The sequence below is a fragment of the Indicator indicator genome, chromosome 17 (genome assembly GCF_027791375.1).
Source record: "Indicator indicator isolate 239-I01 chromosome 17, UM_Iind_1.1, whole genome shotgun sequence".
In the NCBI taxonomy this organism is placed as follows: Eukaryota; Metazoa; Chordata; class Aves; order Piciformes; family Indicatoridae; genus Indicator; species Indicator indicator.
This window is the reverse complement of record NC_072026.1, coordinates 16,909,618-16,927,021: the sequence shown is the minus strand read 5'-3', so window position 1 is coordinate 16,927,021 and position 17,404 is coordinate 16,909,618. Positions and strand designations below refer to the sequence as shown.

Below are 17,404 nucleotides of genomic sequence, written 5' to 3'. Positions count from 1 at the left end.
ATGAGGCGGTGAGGCGGCGGCGGGGGGCTGCGGGATGGCGGCGGGGGGCGGGGGGCGGCCGCCGGGCCCGGAGCCGTGGTCGGAGCCCTACGTGCAGACCCGAATCTTCAAAATCATCGTGATCGGCGACTCCAACGTGGGCAAGACCTGCCTGACCTTCCGCTTCTGCGGCGGCGCCTTCCCCGCCAAGACCGAAGCCACGATCGGCGTGGACTTCCGCGAGAGGACGCTGGAGATCGAGGGCGAGCGCATCAAGGTGGGCACCGGCCCCGGGGCTGCGGCAAAGGCCCGGCCCCAGCCCTGCCAACGGCCCCGGGGCTGTCCAGCATCCCTGCCTCAGCACCAGTAACAGCCCCGAGGCTGTCCAGCATCCCTGCCCCAGCACCAGTAACAGCCCCGAGGCTGTCCAGCATCCCTGCCTCAGCACCAGTAACAGCCCCGAGGCTGTCCAGCATCCCTGCCCCAGCACCAGTAACAGCCCCGAGGCTGTCCAGCATCCCTGCCTCAGCACCAGTAACAGCCCCGGGGCTGTCCAGCATCCCTGCCCCAGCACCAGTACGAGCCCCGGGGCTGTCCAGCATCCCTGCCTCAGCACCAGTACCAGCCCCGGGGCTGTCCAGCATCCCTGTCCCAGCACCAGTACCAGCCCCGGGGCTGTCCAGCATCCCTGCCCCAGCACCAGTACGAGCCCCGGGGCTGTCCAGCATCCCTGCCCCAGCACCAGTACGAGCCCCGGGGCTGTCCAGCATCCCTGCCCCAGCACCAGTACGAGCCCCGGGGCTGTCCAGCATCCCTGCCCCAGCACCAGTACGAGCCCCGGGGCTGTCCAGCATCCCTGCCCCAGCACCAGTACCAGCCCCGGGGCTGTCCAGCATCCCTGCCCCAGCACCAGTACCAGCCCCGGGGCTGCTCAGCATCCCTGCCCCAGCACCAGTACCAGCCCTGGGGATGTCCAGCATCCCTGCCCCAGCACCAGTACCAGCCCCGGGGCTGCTCAGCATCCCTGCCTCAGTATCCCGGAACCAGTACTAGCACTGGGGCTGACCAGCACCCCTGCCCCAGCACCAGACCTGCCCAGGATCTGTGCCCCCAGCACCAGTACTGGCCCCAGAGCTGGCCATTATGCTTGCATCAGCAGAAGTACTGGCACCAGTATCCCTGCCCCAGCACCAGCCCTTCATCTCTGCCCGACCCCAGGGAGGGCAACAGGGGACAGTTTCTTGCCCCCTTGGTGTAGACCCCCCCCAGTGCTGCCTTCTCTTCACCAATGGGTTTGCCACAGGCTGAAAGGGGAGCTCAGGGTGACCACTGTGTCCTCCTGCCCCCAACACCCAGCATCTGCTCCAGAGGCTGGACCCAAAGCTAAGGGAGCTGGGGAGAAGCTGTGGGTGGAGCTGGTGTGTTCTGGGGGGTGCAGATGGTTGTAGGCTGGTGGGGGCTGCACTGGAGGGCAGGAGCTGTGGGGAGCTGGTGCTGGGGGGGCTTGTCAGCCACGGAGCTGAGCAGGGCTGGCAGCAAGCACTGGGGCAGGTGATGGCATCAGAGGTAGAACTCTGGATAGGCCTGCTGCCTGAAGGCCACTGTGACATGGTGTGACAGCAGTGTGAGGGCTGAGGGGAGACCTTCTGGCTCTCTACAGCTCCCTGAAAGGAGGTTGGAGCCAGGTTGGGGTTGGTCTCTTCTCCCAAGGAACAAGTGACAGGACAAGAGGAAATGACCTCCAGTTGCCCCAGGCGAGGTTTAGGTTGGACATTTCTTCCCCTTGAGACCAGGCTCTCCAGGGCAGTGGTGGAGTCCCCATCCCTGGAAGGGTTTCCAGGCTGTGGAGATGTGGTGCTGAGGGACATGGTTTGGTGGTGACCTGGTACTGCTGGGTTCATGGTTGGACTCCATGAGCTGAAAGGTCTCTTCCAAGCAAACATTCCTGTCACTGACAACCCCAGGAGCTGAGGCACTCATCAACATGAAATTGGAGCTGCTATTGGTGGGTAAGAACTTCAGCTGTGCTTTTAATGTCCATGAACATTTTCCTGTCTCTCCTTGAAGAGCTGCTCTTTCCTCGCTGCCTCCCTCAGCTCTATCCCACCCCTTGCAGCCCTGGTGTAGAGGCTGCCACCCAGCCTGTCCTGCTGCCACCAGCCAGGGAACCTTGGCAGGCTTTCCACCTTTGGGCATCATTCCTGCTCCAGCAGGCAGAGCAGGAGGCAGAGCAGCAAACTGGTCTCTTCCTGCTCTGGAGGGGAGGTGAGAGGGACAGGTTCCCAGATGGAACAGTCCAGCAGAGACTGGCTGGGAAATGAAGGAGCAGCAGCTCTTCCTTCCAGCATTTTTCTCCTGTGAAGGACTTTGGGGCAGGTGCTGTCTCAGTGGGGCACAGGGTGATTTGGATTGACTCCAGACACTTGTTTGGGAAACTGCCACTTCCAGGCTTTCAGACATGATCTACAAGGGCAGAACCCAGAGTCACAGACTCACAGCAGTGGGCTGGAAGTGAGCTCTGGAATCATCTGCTCCAATGCCCTGCTGAAGCAGGGCAACCCAGAGCTGTGGCCAGATGCCTTTTGAATGTCTCTATGGAAGGAGACTTCACAGCTTCCCCATGCAGCCTGTGCCTGTGCTCAGTCACCCTCACAGGTCACAGCATCTCCTGATGTTCAGATGGAACCTCCTGAGCTCCAGCTTGTGCCTGTGCCCCTTGTCCTGTCACTGGGCACAACTGAGCAGAGGTGAGCTCCATCCTCTTTGTGGTCTTTTTTCATGTATCTAAGATTTCCTCCCCCTTGAGCCTTCTCTTTTCCAGGCTAAACAGTCCCAGCTCTGTCTTCCCTTGTAGAAGAAACACTCCAGTCCCTTCATCATCTTCATGGCCCTTTGCTGGACTCTTTCCAGTCTTCACCCAGAAGCTCTCCATGAGCTCCTTACCCAGCTCCAGCTCCACTGGAGCTCCTCCTGCTGCTCTCACACAAGGGGTGGTTCTTTCTCCTCATCCTTCACCCTGACTCTGGGGAATGGTTGGAGAACTCCAGCTTGGAAGGGACCTCAAGGATCATCTGGTCCAACCTTTCTTGGCAAAGGCATGGTCTAGACCAAATGACTCATCTGTCCAGCTGCATCTTATGGTGTAGGATCAGATTGACAAATGTCCTGATCTAGCACAGGAGCATCTGTGAGCTGGGAAGAGCTTTGTGTGGTTCTTTTCTGTGGTGGGGATGGAGGTCAATGCATTGAGAAGAGAATGAGAAGCAGGGAGCAGCACTCCTGATCAAAGCTGTGACGTGATCTCTCCTCCTAGATGAGCTGGGCTTGCTTGGTAGAATTCCACGAGAATGTGCACTGTCATGCACATTCCTGGGCACTGTCAGCCCAAAGCTTGGGGGACTCACCCATCCATCCTGGTTCATCTAATGAAAGGTTTCTTCTCCCTGCAAGGCTGACTGTGCCTGTGCCCTGCCTTGGGGCTGTGACACTGTGGTCAAAGATGGACCTGCAGGAATCCCTCTTGCACTTCCATGCCAGGGTGGGTAGGGCTTTGAGCAACCTGATCTAGTGGAAGGTGTTCCCTGCCCATGGCAGCTGGGTTGGACTAGCTGATCTCGAAGGTCTCTTTCAACCCCTCCCAACCCGCTCCTTGGTTTGCGCAGGGAGCTTCCCAAGCAGCAGGTCCTGTGCCGGGGCGGACACTCGGTGCTCCTGTAGCCATCTTCCCTGTCTGCTTTGCTTCCCAGGTGCAAGTGTGGGACACGGCTGGCCAGGAGAGGTTCCGGAAGAGCATGGTGGAGCACTACTACCGCAACGTCCACGCCGTTGTCTTTGTCTACGACGTCACCAAGATGTCCTCCTTCACCAACCTCAAGACATGGATCGAGGAGTGCAACGGCCACGCCGTGCCCGCCCTCGTCCCCAGGGTGCTCGTTGGCAACAAGTGTGACTTGAAGGACCTCATCCAGGTGCCGTCCAGCATGGCCCTGAAGTTCGCCGACGCACACAACATGCTTTTGTTTGAGACCTCGGCCAAGGACCCTCAGGAGAGCCAGAACGTAGACGCCATTTTCATGTGCCTGGCCTGCCGGCTCAAAGCCCAGCGCTCGCTGCTCTGCCGGGACCTGGAGGGGCGGCAGGGCGCGGGCCGCCGCCTGCCGCCCGTTAACGACGGCGCCGGTAAATCCTCCTGCCCGTGCTGAGCGGGGTCCTGTCCCCGGCACCGGCCACCCAATAAAGGCTCTGCGGCCCCACTCAGCTCTGCCTCTTGCTTTGCGCGGCTTGGCTCTCCCTGGCCGCGCTCGGCTCGGTCCGGCTCGGTCCGGCTCGGTCCGACTGCGTTCGCTTCCGCCGCTCTCGGCTCGCTCAGGCTGTGGTCGACTGCTTCGGGCTCGGCTACGCTCGGGCCAGATCGGCCGCGCTCGGTTAGGCTCGAGGTTGCTCGGGTCAGGTCGGCTACACTCGGCTCACTCCGACCGCGTTCGGCTACGCTGGGCTGCGGCGGAGCTCATCGCACATGCGCGGCTCCGTTACGCACGCGCAGTGTCGGCCGCCTCCATCATGAAGTAAGTCAGCGGGACGCGGCGGGAGGGAATGTGGGTTCGGCTCGGTCCGGCGTGGCCGGGCCGCTCCCGATGCTGACGGTGTGTCCGTGTTGGCAGTCCCCTTACGAAGGTGAAGCTGATCAACGAGCTGAACGCGCGGGAGGCGGAGCTGGGCGTGCAGGAGGCCGTGTCTTGGCACGCCGAGTACAAAGACAGCGCCTGGATCTTCGTGGGTAAGGGCCGGGCCGGGGGTGGTGGGACCGTGCCCACCGGGCCTGCGCGGTGCCCGTGCCTCCTTCCCACCGCTATCTCTTCCCGCAGGCGGGTTGCCCTACGAGCTGACAGAGGGGGATGTCATCTGCGTCTTCTCACAGTAAGTGCTGCAGCCCCCTGCGCCCCCCGCCCTGCCGCCGCCGCCGCCCAGGCTGCTGAGCGTCTATTACAGGTACGGGGAGGTCGTGAACATCAACCTGGTGCGGGACAAGAAGACTGGCAAGTCCAAGGGCTTCTGCTTCCTGTGCTATGAGGACCAGAGGAGCACCATCCTTGCCGTGGACAACTTCAACGGGATCAAGGTGAGCAGGGCAGCTCGGAACATGGTCCTGGCTGCCTCCTGGGGCACCAAGGTGAGTCCTGGCTGCTGGGTTTTCAGCTCAGTGTCTTCCCTGATGGTGTAACTTCTATCCCAGATCAAAGGAAGGACCATCCGAGTTGACCATGTGGCAAACTACCGGCCCCCAAAAGACTCTGATGACTTAGATGACATCACCAAAGCCCTCCATGCCAAGGGATGTGGGGTTAAAACACCACCTCATTCATCAGCTGATTCCCTGTCCGAAGATGACAATGTGCCTGTGAAAAAGCAAAAAGGTGAGGGATGTTCTGGCCAGGGGGTTCTGAGCAGAGTCCATAGCCTTGTGAGAGGAACACCAAGGAAAGAGCCACAGTTTGGATGTCCTGGCTGCACTTTGTCATCTGTAGGGTGTCCAGGTTCCTGTATCTGACACTTGCCTGTGTCTTCTCCCAGGCTCCAGAGAGCTGACAGACAATAACAGCACTTTTCCTGGGAAGAAGCTGCCCAGGGTCACTGCAGGTGGAGCAGTGCTGGGAGGGATTGGGAAAAGCATTTCTTGATCCTAACGTCTGGCTGCTGCCTTGTAGGACTGGAGTGCTGCAGGGGTGAGGAATGTGGCCTGTGTGAAGTAATGGAGTGGAATAGGACAAAGCTAGCAGAGATAGGTGGGATGGATTCTGTGCCTGGAAAGGGAAGCTAAAGAAGGGCACAGAGGGGTTGGACTAGATGACCTTTAAATATCTCTTCTGACCAGGATGAGAGGGAATGGCATGTCCAGAGAAAGGCAACGAAGCTGGTGAATGGTCTGGAGAACAGGTCTGGTGAGGAGCAGCTCAGGGAACTGGGGTTGTTCAGCCTGGAGAAAAGGAGGCTGAGGGGAAACTTTCTGGCTCTACAACTCCTGAAAGGAGGTTGGAGCTAGGTGGGGGTTGGTCTCTTCTCTCAAGGAGAAGTGACAGGAGGGAGTGGTCTCTAGTTGCCACACGGAAGATTTAGGATGGACATGAGGAACAATTTCTTGCCTTTTAAGTGTTGTCCAGGCCTAGCCCAGGCTGCCGAGGGCAGTGGTGGAGTCTCCATCCCTGGAGATGGGGTTCAAAGCCATGGAGATGTGGTGCTGAAGGTTGTGGTTTGATGGTGACCTGGCAGTGCTGGGTTAGTGATTGGACTCCATGATATGAAAGGTCTCTTTCAACCCAAGTTATTCTATGAAAGGCAGCACAGTGGTTGGCATAGCTCGGGGAGCAGAGGTGGTGCTCACAGGTCTGTCCATCCTGAAGTTGACCCTTGTGTTACAGAGAAGAAGAGCAGACAAGAGCAGCACAAGCTGAGCTCTCAGGCTGGAAAGAGGGTGGCTGCTGCTGAGGAGATACAGCCCAGGGTCAAGATCAAGAAGGAGAAGGAGGATCCAGCCTATGAGCGCTACACCAGTGGGAGCCAGCAGCCCTGGAGGGGCTCTGAGGGGAAGCCCTCGAGCAGGACCCAGCGAGAGGAAGACGAGCGGAGACACCAGAGGACCTCGGAGAGGAGAGGAGGGGAAAAGAGCAGCCAGGACCAGAGGGGACAAAGTAGTTTGAGGGAGGAGAAGGAGGCTGGCAAGAGGAGCAGACGAGAAGAGTGTCCTGAGGGGGGCAGATCCCGGGAGCGCGGGGAGCACAGGCACAGGGAGCGGGGCTCTGCCCGAGGCTCCAGCCGCTGCTGAGCTCCAGGGGCTGGGGGAGGCCTGAAGCCTGACTAAAAGCCTGCTTCGATCCTCTCGCTTTCTGAGCTCCTCTCCATGTTAAAGAGGCCCCAAACCTGCCCAAAAACCTGCTCAGAGCCTCTCTTTGGGCCACCCCAGCTGGACTGTTCACTTCCCAACATCTTCCATGTGGATTCTTAGCCATCTGGGGCTGATCTTGTTGCCTGTGCCACCGGCTTGGTACAGCAGGTTTGTTGCTTCCCTGGAGCTGGTCTCTTGGAGCAGCAGGATGTTCTCTCCCAAATCACTTGCTTTTGTCCATCCTGGTGGGGCTCTCCCCACATTGCTTTGCAGGGAGAGGTCAGGAGGGGCCTTGTTGGCCTCACATCCTCCATCTTTGGGTGCTGAGCACCCACCCCGCAGCTCCTGACGTCTGGTGGAGCCCCCAGAGCTGTGGTGCTGACTTGGGCACAGTGTTGTGTTCTGTTTTGTTTAATAAATGCTACCTGGCCCCGGGAGCAGCCTTTCTCTCCTGGTAACTGGAGGCATGTGTGGTCCTTACACTCTTTTGGGGCTGATTTGACCAAAAACTGGTAGTTGTCAGCATGGCAATGGGCGGCATGGGCTAAGGGAGGGGTGACTTTTAACTGGAACCGGGTGGTACAGGGCAGTAACCCCCATTCTGGTTTCTGGTGGCTGCCCAGCAGCGGGAGCAGTGGAAACGAGAAGTTTGTATCCCGCAAGCAGCGGGGACGGGGCCCTGACAGCGGCAGGGGCAGGGTGGGGGGGGTTGGTGCGGTGATACCTGAGCCCGCAGGCCCCGACCTCCGCAGGGCTCCATCCTGCTCCCGTTCCCCTCCCCCGCCCCCCACCCCGTTTCGCCCGCCCCGCCGGGCCGGCAATGACGGCGGCGGGGGAGCTCTCGGTGTGATGGGCAGGAGCGGCCGGCAGGGGGCACCCTGCGCCGCCGCGGCGGTTCCGGTTCCGGTGGCGGTGGCGGCGCGGCGGGTGTGTCCGGCCCCGCCATGCCATGTCCGCGCTCAACTGGAAACCCTTCGTCTATGGCGGGCTCGCCTCCATCGTGGCCGAGTTCGGTGAGGCGGCGGTGGCTGCGGGTGGGGGGGGGGGACACACAGCGGGAGGGCCGGGCCCGGTGGGTGCTAACGGCGGCTCTCCGCTCAGGCACCTTCCCCGTGGACCTCACCAAGACGCGACTGCAGGTGCAGGGCCAGAGCGCCGATGCTCGGTTCCGGGAGGTCCGGTACCGCGGCATGTTCCACGCTCTTTTCCGCATCTGCCGGGAGGAGGGCGGCCGAGCCCTCTACTCGGGGTAAGCACCGGGCGGCACCGGCCTCGGGACCCCCTGGCCCAGCAGCGCTCCCCGTCCCCGCTCACCTCGGCGGTGCTGAGTCCATGGTTGGGTTCCCTGGGCTTGAACGATTCCGTGGTGCTGTGAGTCTGCGGCTCGTGTGACAAGGCGAACGGGCGCTCAGTCTTGACCAGCCTGATGTAGCTGGAGATGTCCCTGCTGACTGCAGGGGTGGTTGGACAAGATGACCTCGGAGGGTCCCTTCCGACCCGATGCAATCTCTCAATCTATCAAGGGCTGTGTGGGGACACTCCGCAGGCACCCGAGGTTGAGCCCTGGCAGAGCTGTGCTCCTCAGGAGTGTGTGAGCTATGCCTGGCCCAAACTGTGCCCCTCAGAGTCTAGGGGCTGGTGGGGCCTGACACTGATGTTCCTAAGTGGCAGTGCCAGGCAGTGCCACCCTTCTGCTGGTGCTCAGACGTGTCTTCTGCTCCCTCTAAGGATTGCTCCAGCCTTGCTGCGCCAGGCCTCGTATGGCACCATAAAGATTGGCATCTACCAGAGCCTGAAGCGGCTGTTTGTGGACCGCCTGGAAGGTCAGTTGTGGTCAAGGTGGCACCCCTCCTGTTCCCTGTGCCCTCTGGTGTGGCTTCTTCCTCTCCTGTCCTTCCCAGCCTTGGGTTCCCACAGAAATGGAGTTTTTTGACTCCATGCTGGGGTTCTGTTGACGTAGCAGCAGCAGGGGTGGGTCAGGACAAACGTGGGTCTTGCTGTGTTTGATGCACAGCCTCCAGCACTCTGCCCCTCCAGCCAGCTCTGGTTTACAAAGTCAGAGACAAAAAAAGGTGTTGGTGGCTTTGGCTCATCCCTTTCTTCTAGTTAGCCTCAGGGGGGCCATCACCTGGCATCACTGCTGATCGATAGCTAACTGGCTGGGGGCAAGAGGATGGGGCTGGGCTCTTCTCGGTGGTGCTGAGTGGCAGGAAAAGGGGCAGTGGGCTCAAACTGGGACCCAGGAGGTTCCTTCTGAAGATGAGGAGAAAATTCTTTGGTGTGAGGGTGCTGGAGGCCTGCAGCAGGCTGCCCAGAGAGGTTGTGGAGTCTCCTTCTCTGGAGAGCTTCCAGACTCCCCTGGCCATTGTGATCCTGGGCAAGCTGCTGTGGGTGCCCCTGCTTTAGCAGGGGGATTGGACTGGATGATTTCCAGAGGTCCCTTCCCACCCCCACCATGCTGGGACCACATCCCATCTGTCCATCAGATACGGGGTAGGGATGGAAAGCTGCAGTAGTGAGTCTCCTGTGCTACTGCTGGAGCCTTGGAGCCTTTGTGCCTGATCACAGCACATCTGGATGGGCTTTCTGTTCTGCTCTCCAGCTGTTCCTCCAGCCACAGAGATGGGACACTGGGTGCTTTTGACCTATGTGCCTGTGGTAGGAGGATTTTTTCCAGCTGCAAGTAGCTGCATTTCCAGCTGTGAGTAGCAATGCTTCCAGCTGTAGCAGTCTTTCACTTCCAGCTGTGAGCAGCAGCAGCATTTCCAGCTGTAACAGCATCTCCTTTCCAGCTGTGAGTAGCAGTGTTTCCAGCTGTGAGTAGCAGTGTTTCCAGCTGTGAGTAGTAGCCTTTCCAGCTGTGAGTAGCACTCTGAATGTTTGTCTCCCCACAGGCCTGGGGCAGCCAGTGGCCAGGTCTCCTCTGGGAAGTCCTGTGGTCAGTACCAGCAAGGGGCTCTGCCTTTTCCTCACCCTCATACTGAGCCTGGAAGTCTGGGATTGTGCCCCCTCCGCTCTCCCCAGAACTAACTGCCTCTAACTCTCTCTGCCTGGGTTGCCTATTCTGTGTTTTCTTGAGGTGTCTGGAGCTCCAGACACTGGGTGTCAGGTGGCCTTGAGAAGCATTGAGTTGTCCCTCTCTGTCTTGGCTTCATGAAAAATGCATCCTTGGATGCTGAAATTCCAGATAACTGCTCCAGAATGTCCCCTAACAGTGGTGTTGGGTCAGTGGTTGGACTCAATGCCCTCAGAGGGTTTTCCCAACCAAAACAGTTCTATGATTCTATCACACAGACTCCTCCTTGGCTGACCAGCCTGACCCACCACTCAGACCCACTCTGCTCTGAGTGCTTCAGCTCCTGCTTTCTGTCCCCAGATGGGGTGGGGACATCCCTGCTGTCAGCTGGTGGTCACTGGCCAGGCCCTGCTCCTGCAGCTGCACCCTGTGATTTGTGACCTGAGCTTTCTGCTCTTCTCAGAGCTTCCTGCTTGTTCAGTGGGATCTCTGCAGCTTCCCTTCAGGAGCTGACTTTCTCCTCTTGGTTGCAGATGAAACGTTGCTCATCAATGTGATCTGTGGAGTGGTTTCAGGGGTGATCTCCTCAGCTATTGCCAACCCAACAGATGTGCTGAAGGTAAGAGCTGGTCCTGGCCAGACATAGCTCCTGGCTACGGTTTGACATGGAGGAGAAGCTGCCTTCCACTGAAGACACATCTCTCATAGTGGCAGGGAGGAAGAAAACATTGGTCCAGGAGGAGAAAACATCAGTGGGAGGAGTAAACAAATCCAGAATCTTCGTAGTGGCCAGGAGTGAGTTGTGAAATGCTGGTGAAGAGTTGATTCATGGACTTGGTGGAGCTCTTAAAGAGCATGAAACCTGCTGTGGGAAGGGATGGAGACTCTGTTATCTTAGCTGAGTAAGGTGGTGAAAGCCAGCTACTCCTCAGATCTTCTCAGCTCTGATCACTCTGTTGGGTTTTGACACTGTCCCATGGAGCAACCAGAGCCTGGTGGGGACTGTTTGTTCCCCTCCATTCCCTGGTGCAGGGTCACTGGGGTCAGGGTAGCTCTCCCCTGAGCAGAGAGAGAACTTTCCCATGCTTCTCCTTGCCTGGAGCAACCTTTTGGAGTGGGAAGGCCTTGCCTGTCACTTCTTGGTCTTGTCAGAGCGTTGCACTGTGCTTCCACCCTGTCACTGTCTCTGCTTCTCACTGGCTGTCACCCTTTGCAGGGAGAGGGCAGGTGGACAGTGGTGTCTGCTCCAGGTTGCTCTGATATTCTTCCTACCAGGAGGTCTACTGGGCTGGCATCTCTGGGCACTGATGTTGTGCTGCTGCTGACTCTGCTGTTTCTTCCAGATCCGAATGCAGGCCCAGGGCAGCCTGTTCCAGGGTGGGATGATTGGCAGCTTCATCGACATCTACCAGCAGGAAGGAACCCGAGGCCTTTGGAGGGTGAGCACCAGCTGCTGGAACTTCCCTCCAGCAGGAGAGCTCAGAGCTGCCTCAACTCATTCTCTACACAAGGCTGCAGCTCTTGGAGAGCCATGAACCAAGGGTGGAAGCAAGGTTCTGGCAGCCAGACCAGCAGGAGCAGGGCTGTGGTAGAGGGGCTGTGCTGAGCCAGGCAGGGTTCTTGTTTCCAGGGCTGGAGCTGGTGTGCATCTGCTACAAAAGTGTCCCCTGAGTGTCCCCCAGTCTTCGGGGCAGGATCAGAGGGTCCTGCCTGAAGGGGGATGCTCAGCCTAATGTGTCTTGGAGTCAGTTGGAGGTGATTCTGCATATGGTGAGACAATTCATCTGCTCCTGAGTTTGAGCAGCTGAGCTCCTCATGGGGAGGAGGAGTTCTTCCCACAAACCCAAGAGACACCAGTGTTATCCAGTAACCTTCTGAAGTTCCAGAGGGACAAATTCACTGTGTCCTCAACTGCTCTGTCTCAGTCCTCTTAAAACTTGCCCTCTGAGCACGCAGAGTAGGACAGAGCAGTGGCTCTGGGGGAAGCTGCTGATCATTACCAGTGCCCAAGGCTTGCTGGTTGAGTTTCAGCAGTGGCTCTTCAGCTTGGAGCTGCTTCCTGGTGCTGCTCTTCAGCACAGACATCAGTGGGGACTGCTGTTTGTGCTCTGCAGGGGGGGGGTGGTGGTGACTGGGATACCAAACTGGGAGGATTGGCTGATCCACCATCAGGCTGTGCAGCCATTCAGCCAGACCTGGAGAGAATGGAGAGCGGGGGGAGAGGACAACCTCAGGAGGTTCAACCAGAATAAGCATAGAGTCCTGCACCTGGGAAGGAAGAGCACCTTGCATCAGTACAGATTAGGGACTGACCTGCTGGAAAGAAGGACCTTGGAGTCCTGATGGACAATAAGTTTAAGTTATCCATGAGCCAGCAATGTGCCCTTGTGGGCAAGAAGGCCAATGGCATCCTGGGGTGCATTAAGAAGAATGTGACCAGCAGATCAGGAGAGGTTCTTCTACCCCTCTACTCTGCCCTGGTGAGGCCACAGCTGGCCTCCCCAGTTCAAGAGGGACAGGGAACTACTGGAGAGAGTCTGGTGGAGGCTGTGAGGATGATGAAGGGACTAGAATATCTGTCTGATGAGGAAAGGCTGAGAGACCTGGGGCTGTTTAGCCTGGAGAAGGGAAGACTGAGAGGAGATGTTATTGATGTTGATAGATATCTGAAGGGTGGGGGGAAAGAAGAAGGTGCTCTCTTTTCAGTGGTGTCCTGTAACCAGGACAAGGGTCAATGGACACAAACTGGAACTCAGGAGGTTCCACCTCAACAGGAGGAAAATGTTCTTTGGTGTGAGGGTGCTGGAGGCCTGGAGCAAGCTGCCCAGAGAGGTTGTGGAGTCTTCTTCTCTGGAGACTTTCAGAACTGATCTGATTGCATTCCTGTGTGACCTGCTCAAGGTGATCCTGCTTTATGAGGGGGGTTGGACTCAGTGATCTCCAAAGGTCCCTTCCAACCCAACACTTCTGGGTTTGTGTAACTGCTCTTTGTGTCTGCAGGGTGTTGTGCCAACAGCTCAGAGAGCTGCCATCGTGGTCGGGGTGGAACTGCCAGTCTACGACATCACCAAGAAGCACTTAATTCTGTCAGGCCTGATGGGTGACACCATCTTTGCCCACTTTGTGTGAGTACTGGCTGCAGCTGCCATGCTCTCCAGGCTTGGCAGGAGGCTGTGAAGCAGAGGAGCAAGGTGGGATTTGAGTTGAGATCTGTTCATAGAGCTCTGGATCTGCAGAGAACAGGCTTGGTACTTCTGAGGGACCTGCTGCATTGGCTGGGGCAGCTCAGAATTGACCACATGTACCCAGAGGAACCTTCCTGGGGAAGGAGCCTGGCAGAAGTCCTCTGGTGACATGAAATACCAGTTTGACTTCAGCTTGCTGATGACCTGAGGTGCTGCTGCTCCATGTCTGGCCCTGTTGTGCACGAGGCAGGAGTTCAGGTGTGTGGCTGCTGCAGCAGTTGGTTGAAAATGCTGCTCCAGTCCCAGGTCCTCTTCTGTAGACACCATCAGCTTGTGGGCATTGCTGTGAGAGCTTTGTGAGGTTCACAGGAGTGTCCTGATGGGTATTGCTCTGAGCAGGAGGTGTCTTAGGGGCCTTCTTTCACCCACATGTTCCTGTTTTCCTGGCAGACACTTTAGCTGGAGGTGCTGCAGCTCTCCTCTGGGGTTTGCCTGTGGTGGGCTGAAGGTGACAAGCTCTAGACCATGCATGGAGGGAGGAGGCTTGCAGCTGCATGCTCCCTTCTGCTGCCCTTGATCTTCCTCCTTCTCCACCCTGAGAAGATGTTTGCTCTGGGGAGAAGGATGTTGTGCTTCCAAGAAGCTGCCTTCAGGTCTGTGTCACCTCCACAGCACCCAGAGGACTTGCTGGATCATGGGCTGCCCTGATAGAGACCCAGTGCCAGCTCCATGATGGTCTGAGTTAGGCAGAGCTGTGGTGTCCCTTCCCCTGTCAGTGATGGTCCTGAGCTGGCTGGTTCCTCCCTCTGCCTGGTTTCTGGGTGGGAGCAAGGAGGAGCAGCTGATGTTTGTAGCTAAATGGCAGGGAGAGATGTTCTCTTGTGGCTACAGCGAGGCCTGTCTGGGCTGGGATGGTGCCTTCAGAGCTGCTTCCCTGTTCTCCTGCTGTCTGCAGGTCCAGTTTCACCTGTGGGCTGGCTGGGGCCATCGCCTCCAACCCGGTGGACGTGGTGCGGACGCGGATGATGAACCAGCGAGCGATCGTGGGCAGCACCGAGCTCTACAAGGGCACGCTGGACGGGCTGGTGAAGGTGAGGGGCTGGCAGGGCTGGGCAGAGCCCTCTGCCTGGGGGTGGCCAGGATCCAGCACCGCACACCACTGGGATGAGCAGTTAGGATCATAGAACGGTTTGGGTTGAAGGGATCATTCAAGGGGTCCGGTCCAACCCCCCTGCAGTCAGCAGGGATCTGCAATTAGAGCAGGGTGCTCAGAGCCACAAACAACCTGCAATGGTGCCAGGGATGGGGCATCTCCCACATCTCTGGGCAACCTGGGCCAGGCTCTCCCCACCCTCAGTGTCAAAATGAGGTAGCCAGGCTTGTGTCTTTAGCTGGTGGGATCATCACTGCTCTGTAGATTGCACAGCCAACAGGAGGTGCTGGTCAGTGAGTGTTCCACAGAAACACAGGACCTAGAACCACTCTCTTGAGGTCATCATCAGCTTGAACACCTTCCTCCCAACCTTCTGGGCCAAAGCTTCGTTGGTGCTGCAGTTTGGTTAGGTTCACCTACTGTAAGAGATGCCTCACTCAGCATCTCTGGGAGCCCATCTGCTTCCTGCAGTAGCTGTAAGGGTCCATGATAGCACACCTGGTACTGGGGAGATGGGCAGTGTGGAACTCCTGTGTCTCACAACTGCTCTGTCTCCTCTCTCCTCCCAGACATGGAAGAGTGAAGGCTTCTTTGCACTCTACAAAGGTTTCTGGCCCAACTGGCTGCGGCTTGGTCCTTGGAACATCATTGTATCCTTCTGTGTGGGCATGGGGTGGGCAGGGGGAGACCCAGCTGGGAGGGGAGGCACAGAGCAGACATCCTGGTGGGTTGTTTCCAGTCTGAATCTCCCTCTTGGAGTTCAAACCATCACTCCTTGTCCTGTCACAGCTTTCTGATTGACCCCTAGAAGTCCTGAAAGGCCACCAGAAGGTCTCCCTGGAACCTTCTCCAGGCTGAACAACCCCACCTCTCTCAGCCTGGCCTCACAGCAGAGGGATTCCAGCCCTCCCATCACTGCTGTGGCCTCCTCTGGCCCTGCTCCAACAGCTCCATGTCTGTGCTGTGCTGAGGACTCCAGAGCTGGCCCCAGCACTGCAGGTGGGGGCTCAGCAGAGCAGAGGGGCAGGATCCCCTCCATCCACCTACTACCCACACTGCTGGGGTGCAGGGTTCTCCTTGCCCTCTGAAGTTTGGGACATGATTCATTTTCATGTCCCAAAGTGTGGGGTTAGAGCCACCTCCTTTGCTCAGTGGTCTGGGCAAGCTGGGCCAGTTTGCTTTGAGATCTCTTCCTGGTAGTTGTTGCCCCACAGCTCTCATCTCCCCATGCAGGTCAGAGGGGCATTCCCTTGCTGGTCTTCAGCTGTGCTGATGTCCACCTGCCTTGGCAGGCCTGGCCTGGTCACCTCTGAAGGCCCAGTGCAGGTTTTCCAGCGTGTTGCCAGTTCCTTGACGTTGCCTGCAGTTTTTTATCACATACGAGCAGCTGAAGCGCCTCCCGTTCTGACAGCTGCCTTCATCCCACCAGAGTCCTCCTCCAGACCTGCAGCAGCGAGCTCTGCTGCAGCCTCCCTCTTCATTTCACCACCCCCATGGTTTGATGTCTGGGTAGATGTGGGTCTGGGCTCTCCTCCTCCTCCTCCTCCTCCTCCCAAACGCATGGTCCCCGGAGCACGGCCTGGCCGGAGGGTAACTGGGAGGCTGGTGGTGCCATTAGCTGCAGGGTTGGTCACACAGTTTTCATGGTGTACAAGTCTTTGGGCCCAAAGTGATGTCTTCTGTGAAGATCTGTGGGTTGTGGTGGCCTTTTGGTGCAGCTGAGTTTTGGGGAGTGGCTCGGGGACAGGTTTTGTGCCATGCCCGTGGGGAGAGGCTGGGGGCTGGGCAGGTGCTGTTGTGTTTCCTCCAGATCTGTGACCTCATTAAATTATTTATTGACTGGGCTGCCTGGAGATCCTGGTGGTGAGGATTTGCAGCAGGGCTCTCACAGGGCAGGTGGCCACTCTGCTCCTGAGGAGAGAATCACAGACTGGTCTGGGTTGGAAGGGACCTGGTTTAATGGCCACAGTGGTGTCACTTCCATGGTTTGACTGGATGATCTTAGAGGTCTTTTCCAAACAAAGCAATTCCATGATTCTGTGATTAAAGATCATCTGGTTCCAACCCCTCTCACTAGACCAAGTTGCTCAAGGCCCCATCCAACCTGGCTTTGAACACTCCCAGGCTTGGAGGCTCCACAGCCTCCTTGGCAACCTGTTCCAGGGCCTCACCCCCCTCATGGGGAAGAATTTATTCCTGATACCTCATCTAAATCCAGCTCCTTCCAGTTCAAGGCCATCACCCTTTGTCCTGTCACTCCATGCTTGCTGTGTGCCATCTCATGCCCAGGCCCTGCTCTCAGCCCAGGTTACTGTTTTACAGAACAGCTTCACCCTGCCCCATTTCCTGGCTGCCAGCTGGGATTTTTCCAGCTCAGGGGACAGGAACAGTGGCTTGGAGCTATTTAAAGGGACAGGGCAGTCCCAGTCACATATCAAAGATCACAGAATCCCAGAATGGTTTAGATTGGAAGGCACCTCAAAGACCACCTAGCTCCAAGCCCCCCACCATAGACAGGGACACCTCCCACCAGCCCAGGTTGCTCAAGGCCTCATCCAACCTGGCCTTGAACAGCTCCAGGGAGAGGGCATCCACAACCTCCCTGGGCACCCTGTGCCAGTGTCTCCCCACCCTCATAGTAAAGAACTTCTCTAATGTCCAACCCTGCAATCTCCCCTGCTGTAGTTTCACACCACTGCCCCTCGTCCCTATTACCACAGGCACTTGGAAACGTCTCACCCAACCCCTCTGCTCCAGCAGGGTCACCCACAAAGGGTTGCCCAGGATCACAGTGCCCAGATGGGGACTGTCTTGGCTTGTTCCCCAGCCCCAGCCCCCACGTCAGAGCAGGGCACTGGCTGTGCTCAGGTGCCTGGTGCTTGGCTGGGGGACGTCCCCCACCCGCTGTGTGCCACGGTGGCAGTTTCCGGCCCAGGTACTGCTCAACCCCTGCTCCAGGGTTGTCTGGAAACGTGGCTGGAGGGAGGGCCCTCCGTGGGCACAGCAGGTGCTGAGAGAGTTCTGGTGACTTCAGCAGCTGCAGGCTGGGCACAGCTCTTCTCCACAGCTTGGAGACACCACGGCTGCCGCCCCGACACCGAGGGGCTGCTGAGCTCTGCCTGCCGAGAAGCCCCAGGTGAGGGATGCCCTAGAACTGGGTTAGGGACGTGGTGTCAATGGGTAGGAGAGCC

At 58.1% G+C, this 17,404-nt stretch overlaps 3 protein-coding genes across 3 annotated transcripts; all 3 read left to right on the top strand.

Annotated features, from left to right (window-relative positions):
• Positions 1–34: 34 nt before the first annotated feature.
• Positions 35–4,181, top strand: RAB33A (RAB33A, member RAS oncogene family). Its single transcript, XM_054388686.1, has 2 exons — positions 35–256; positions 3,726–4,181. Exons 1-2 carry the CDS (start codon positions 35–37, stop codon positions 4,179–4,181), a joined length of 678 nt encoding a protein of 225 aa, XP_054244661.1.
• Positions 4,182–4,539: 358 nt separating this feature from the next.
• On the top strand, positions 4,540–6,829 carry RBMX2 (RNA binding motif protein X-linked 2). The gene is made up of 6 exons (XM_054388563.1): positions 4,540–4,544; positions 4,641–4,756; positions 4,845–4,896; positions 4,969–5,098; positions 5,213–5,393; positions 6,396–6,829. Exons 1-6 carry the CDS (start codon positions 4,540–4,542, stop codon positions 6,797–6,799), a joined length of 888 nt encoding a protein of 295 aa, XP_054244538.1. The 3' UTR covers positions 6,800–6,829.
• Positions 6,830–7,808: 979 nt separating this feature from the next.
• On the top strand, positions 7,809–15,690 carry SLC25A14 (solute carrier family 25 member 14). Its single transcript, XM_054388555.1, has 9 exons — positions 7,809–7,872; positions 7,961–8,108; positions 8,588–8,682; positions 10,409–10,494; positions 11,219–11,314; positions 12,876–13,000; positions 14,016–14,151; positions 14,783–14,863; positions 15,580–15,690. Exons 1-9 carry the CDS (start codon positions 7,809–7,811, stop codon positions 15,619–15,621), a joined length of 873 nt encoding a protein of 290 aa, XP_054244530.1. The 3' UTR covers positions 15,622–15,690.
• The last annotated feature ends 1,714 nt before the right edge of the window (positions 15,691–17,404 follow it).

What these genes read in the sequence shown, in the direction of transcription:
- RAB33A (XM_054388686.1), top strand. Translation starts at nt 35, where the DNA reads ATGGCGGCGGGGGGCGGGGGGCGGCCGCCGGGCCCGGAGCCGTGGTCG. An exon ending in TCGAGGGCGAGCGCATCAAG is followed by an intron (nt 257 to 3,725) that starts GTGGGCACCGGC and finishes TTTGCTTCCCAG; the next exon opens with GTGCAAGTGTGGGACACGGC.
- SLC25A14 (XM_054388555.1), top strand. Translation starts at nt 7,809, where the DNA reads ATGTCCGCGCTCAACTGGAAACCCTTCGTCTATGGCGGGCTCGCCTCC. An exon ending in CTCCATCGTGGCCGAGTTCG is followed by an intron (nt 7,873 to 7,960) that starts GTGAGGCGGCGG and finishes CTCTCCGCTCAG; the next exon opens with GCACCTTCCCCGTGGACCTC. An exon ending in CGCTGGACGGGCTGGTGAAG is followed by an intron (nt 14,152 to 14,782) that starts GTGAGGGGCTGG and finishes CTCTCCTCCCAG; the next exon opens with ACATGGAAGAGTGAAGGCTT.
- RBMX2 (XM_054388563.1), top strand. An exon ending in CAGCGCCTGGATCTTCGTGG is followed by an intron (nt 4,757 to 4,844) that starts GTAAGGGCCGGG and finishes CTCTTCCCGCAG; the next exon opens with GCGGGTTGCCCTACGAGCTG. An exon ending in GCCTGTGAAAAAGCAAAAAG is followed by an intron (nt 5,394 to 6,395) that starts GTGAGGGATGTT and finishes CTTGTGTTACAG; the next exon opens with AGAAGAAGAGCAGACAAGAG.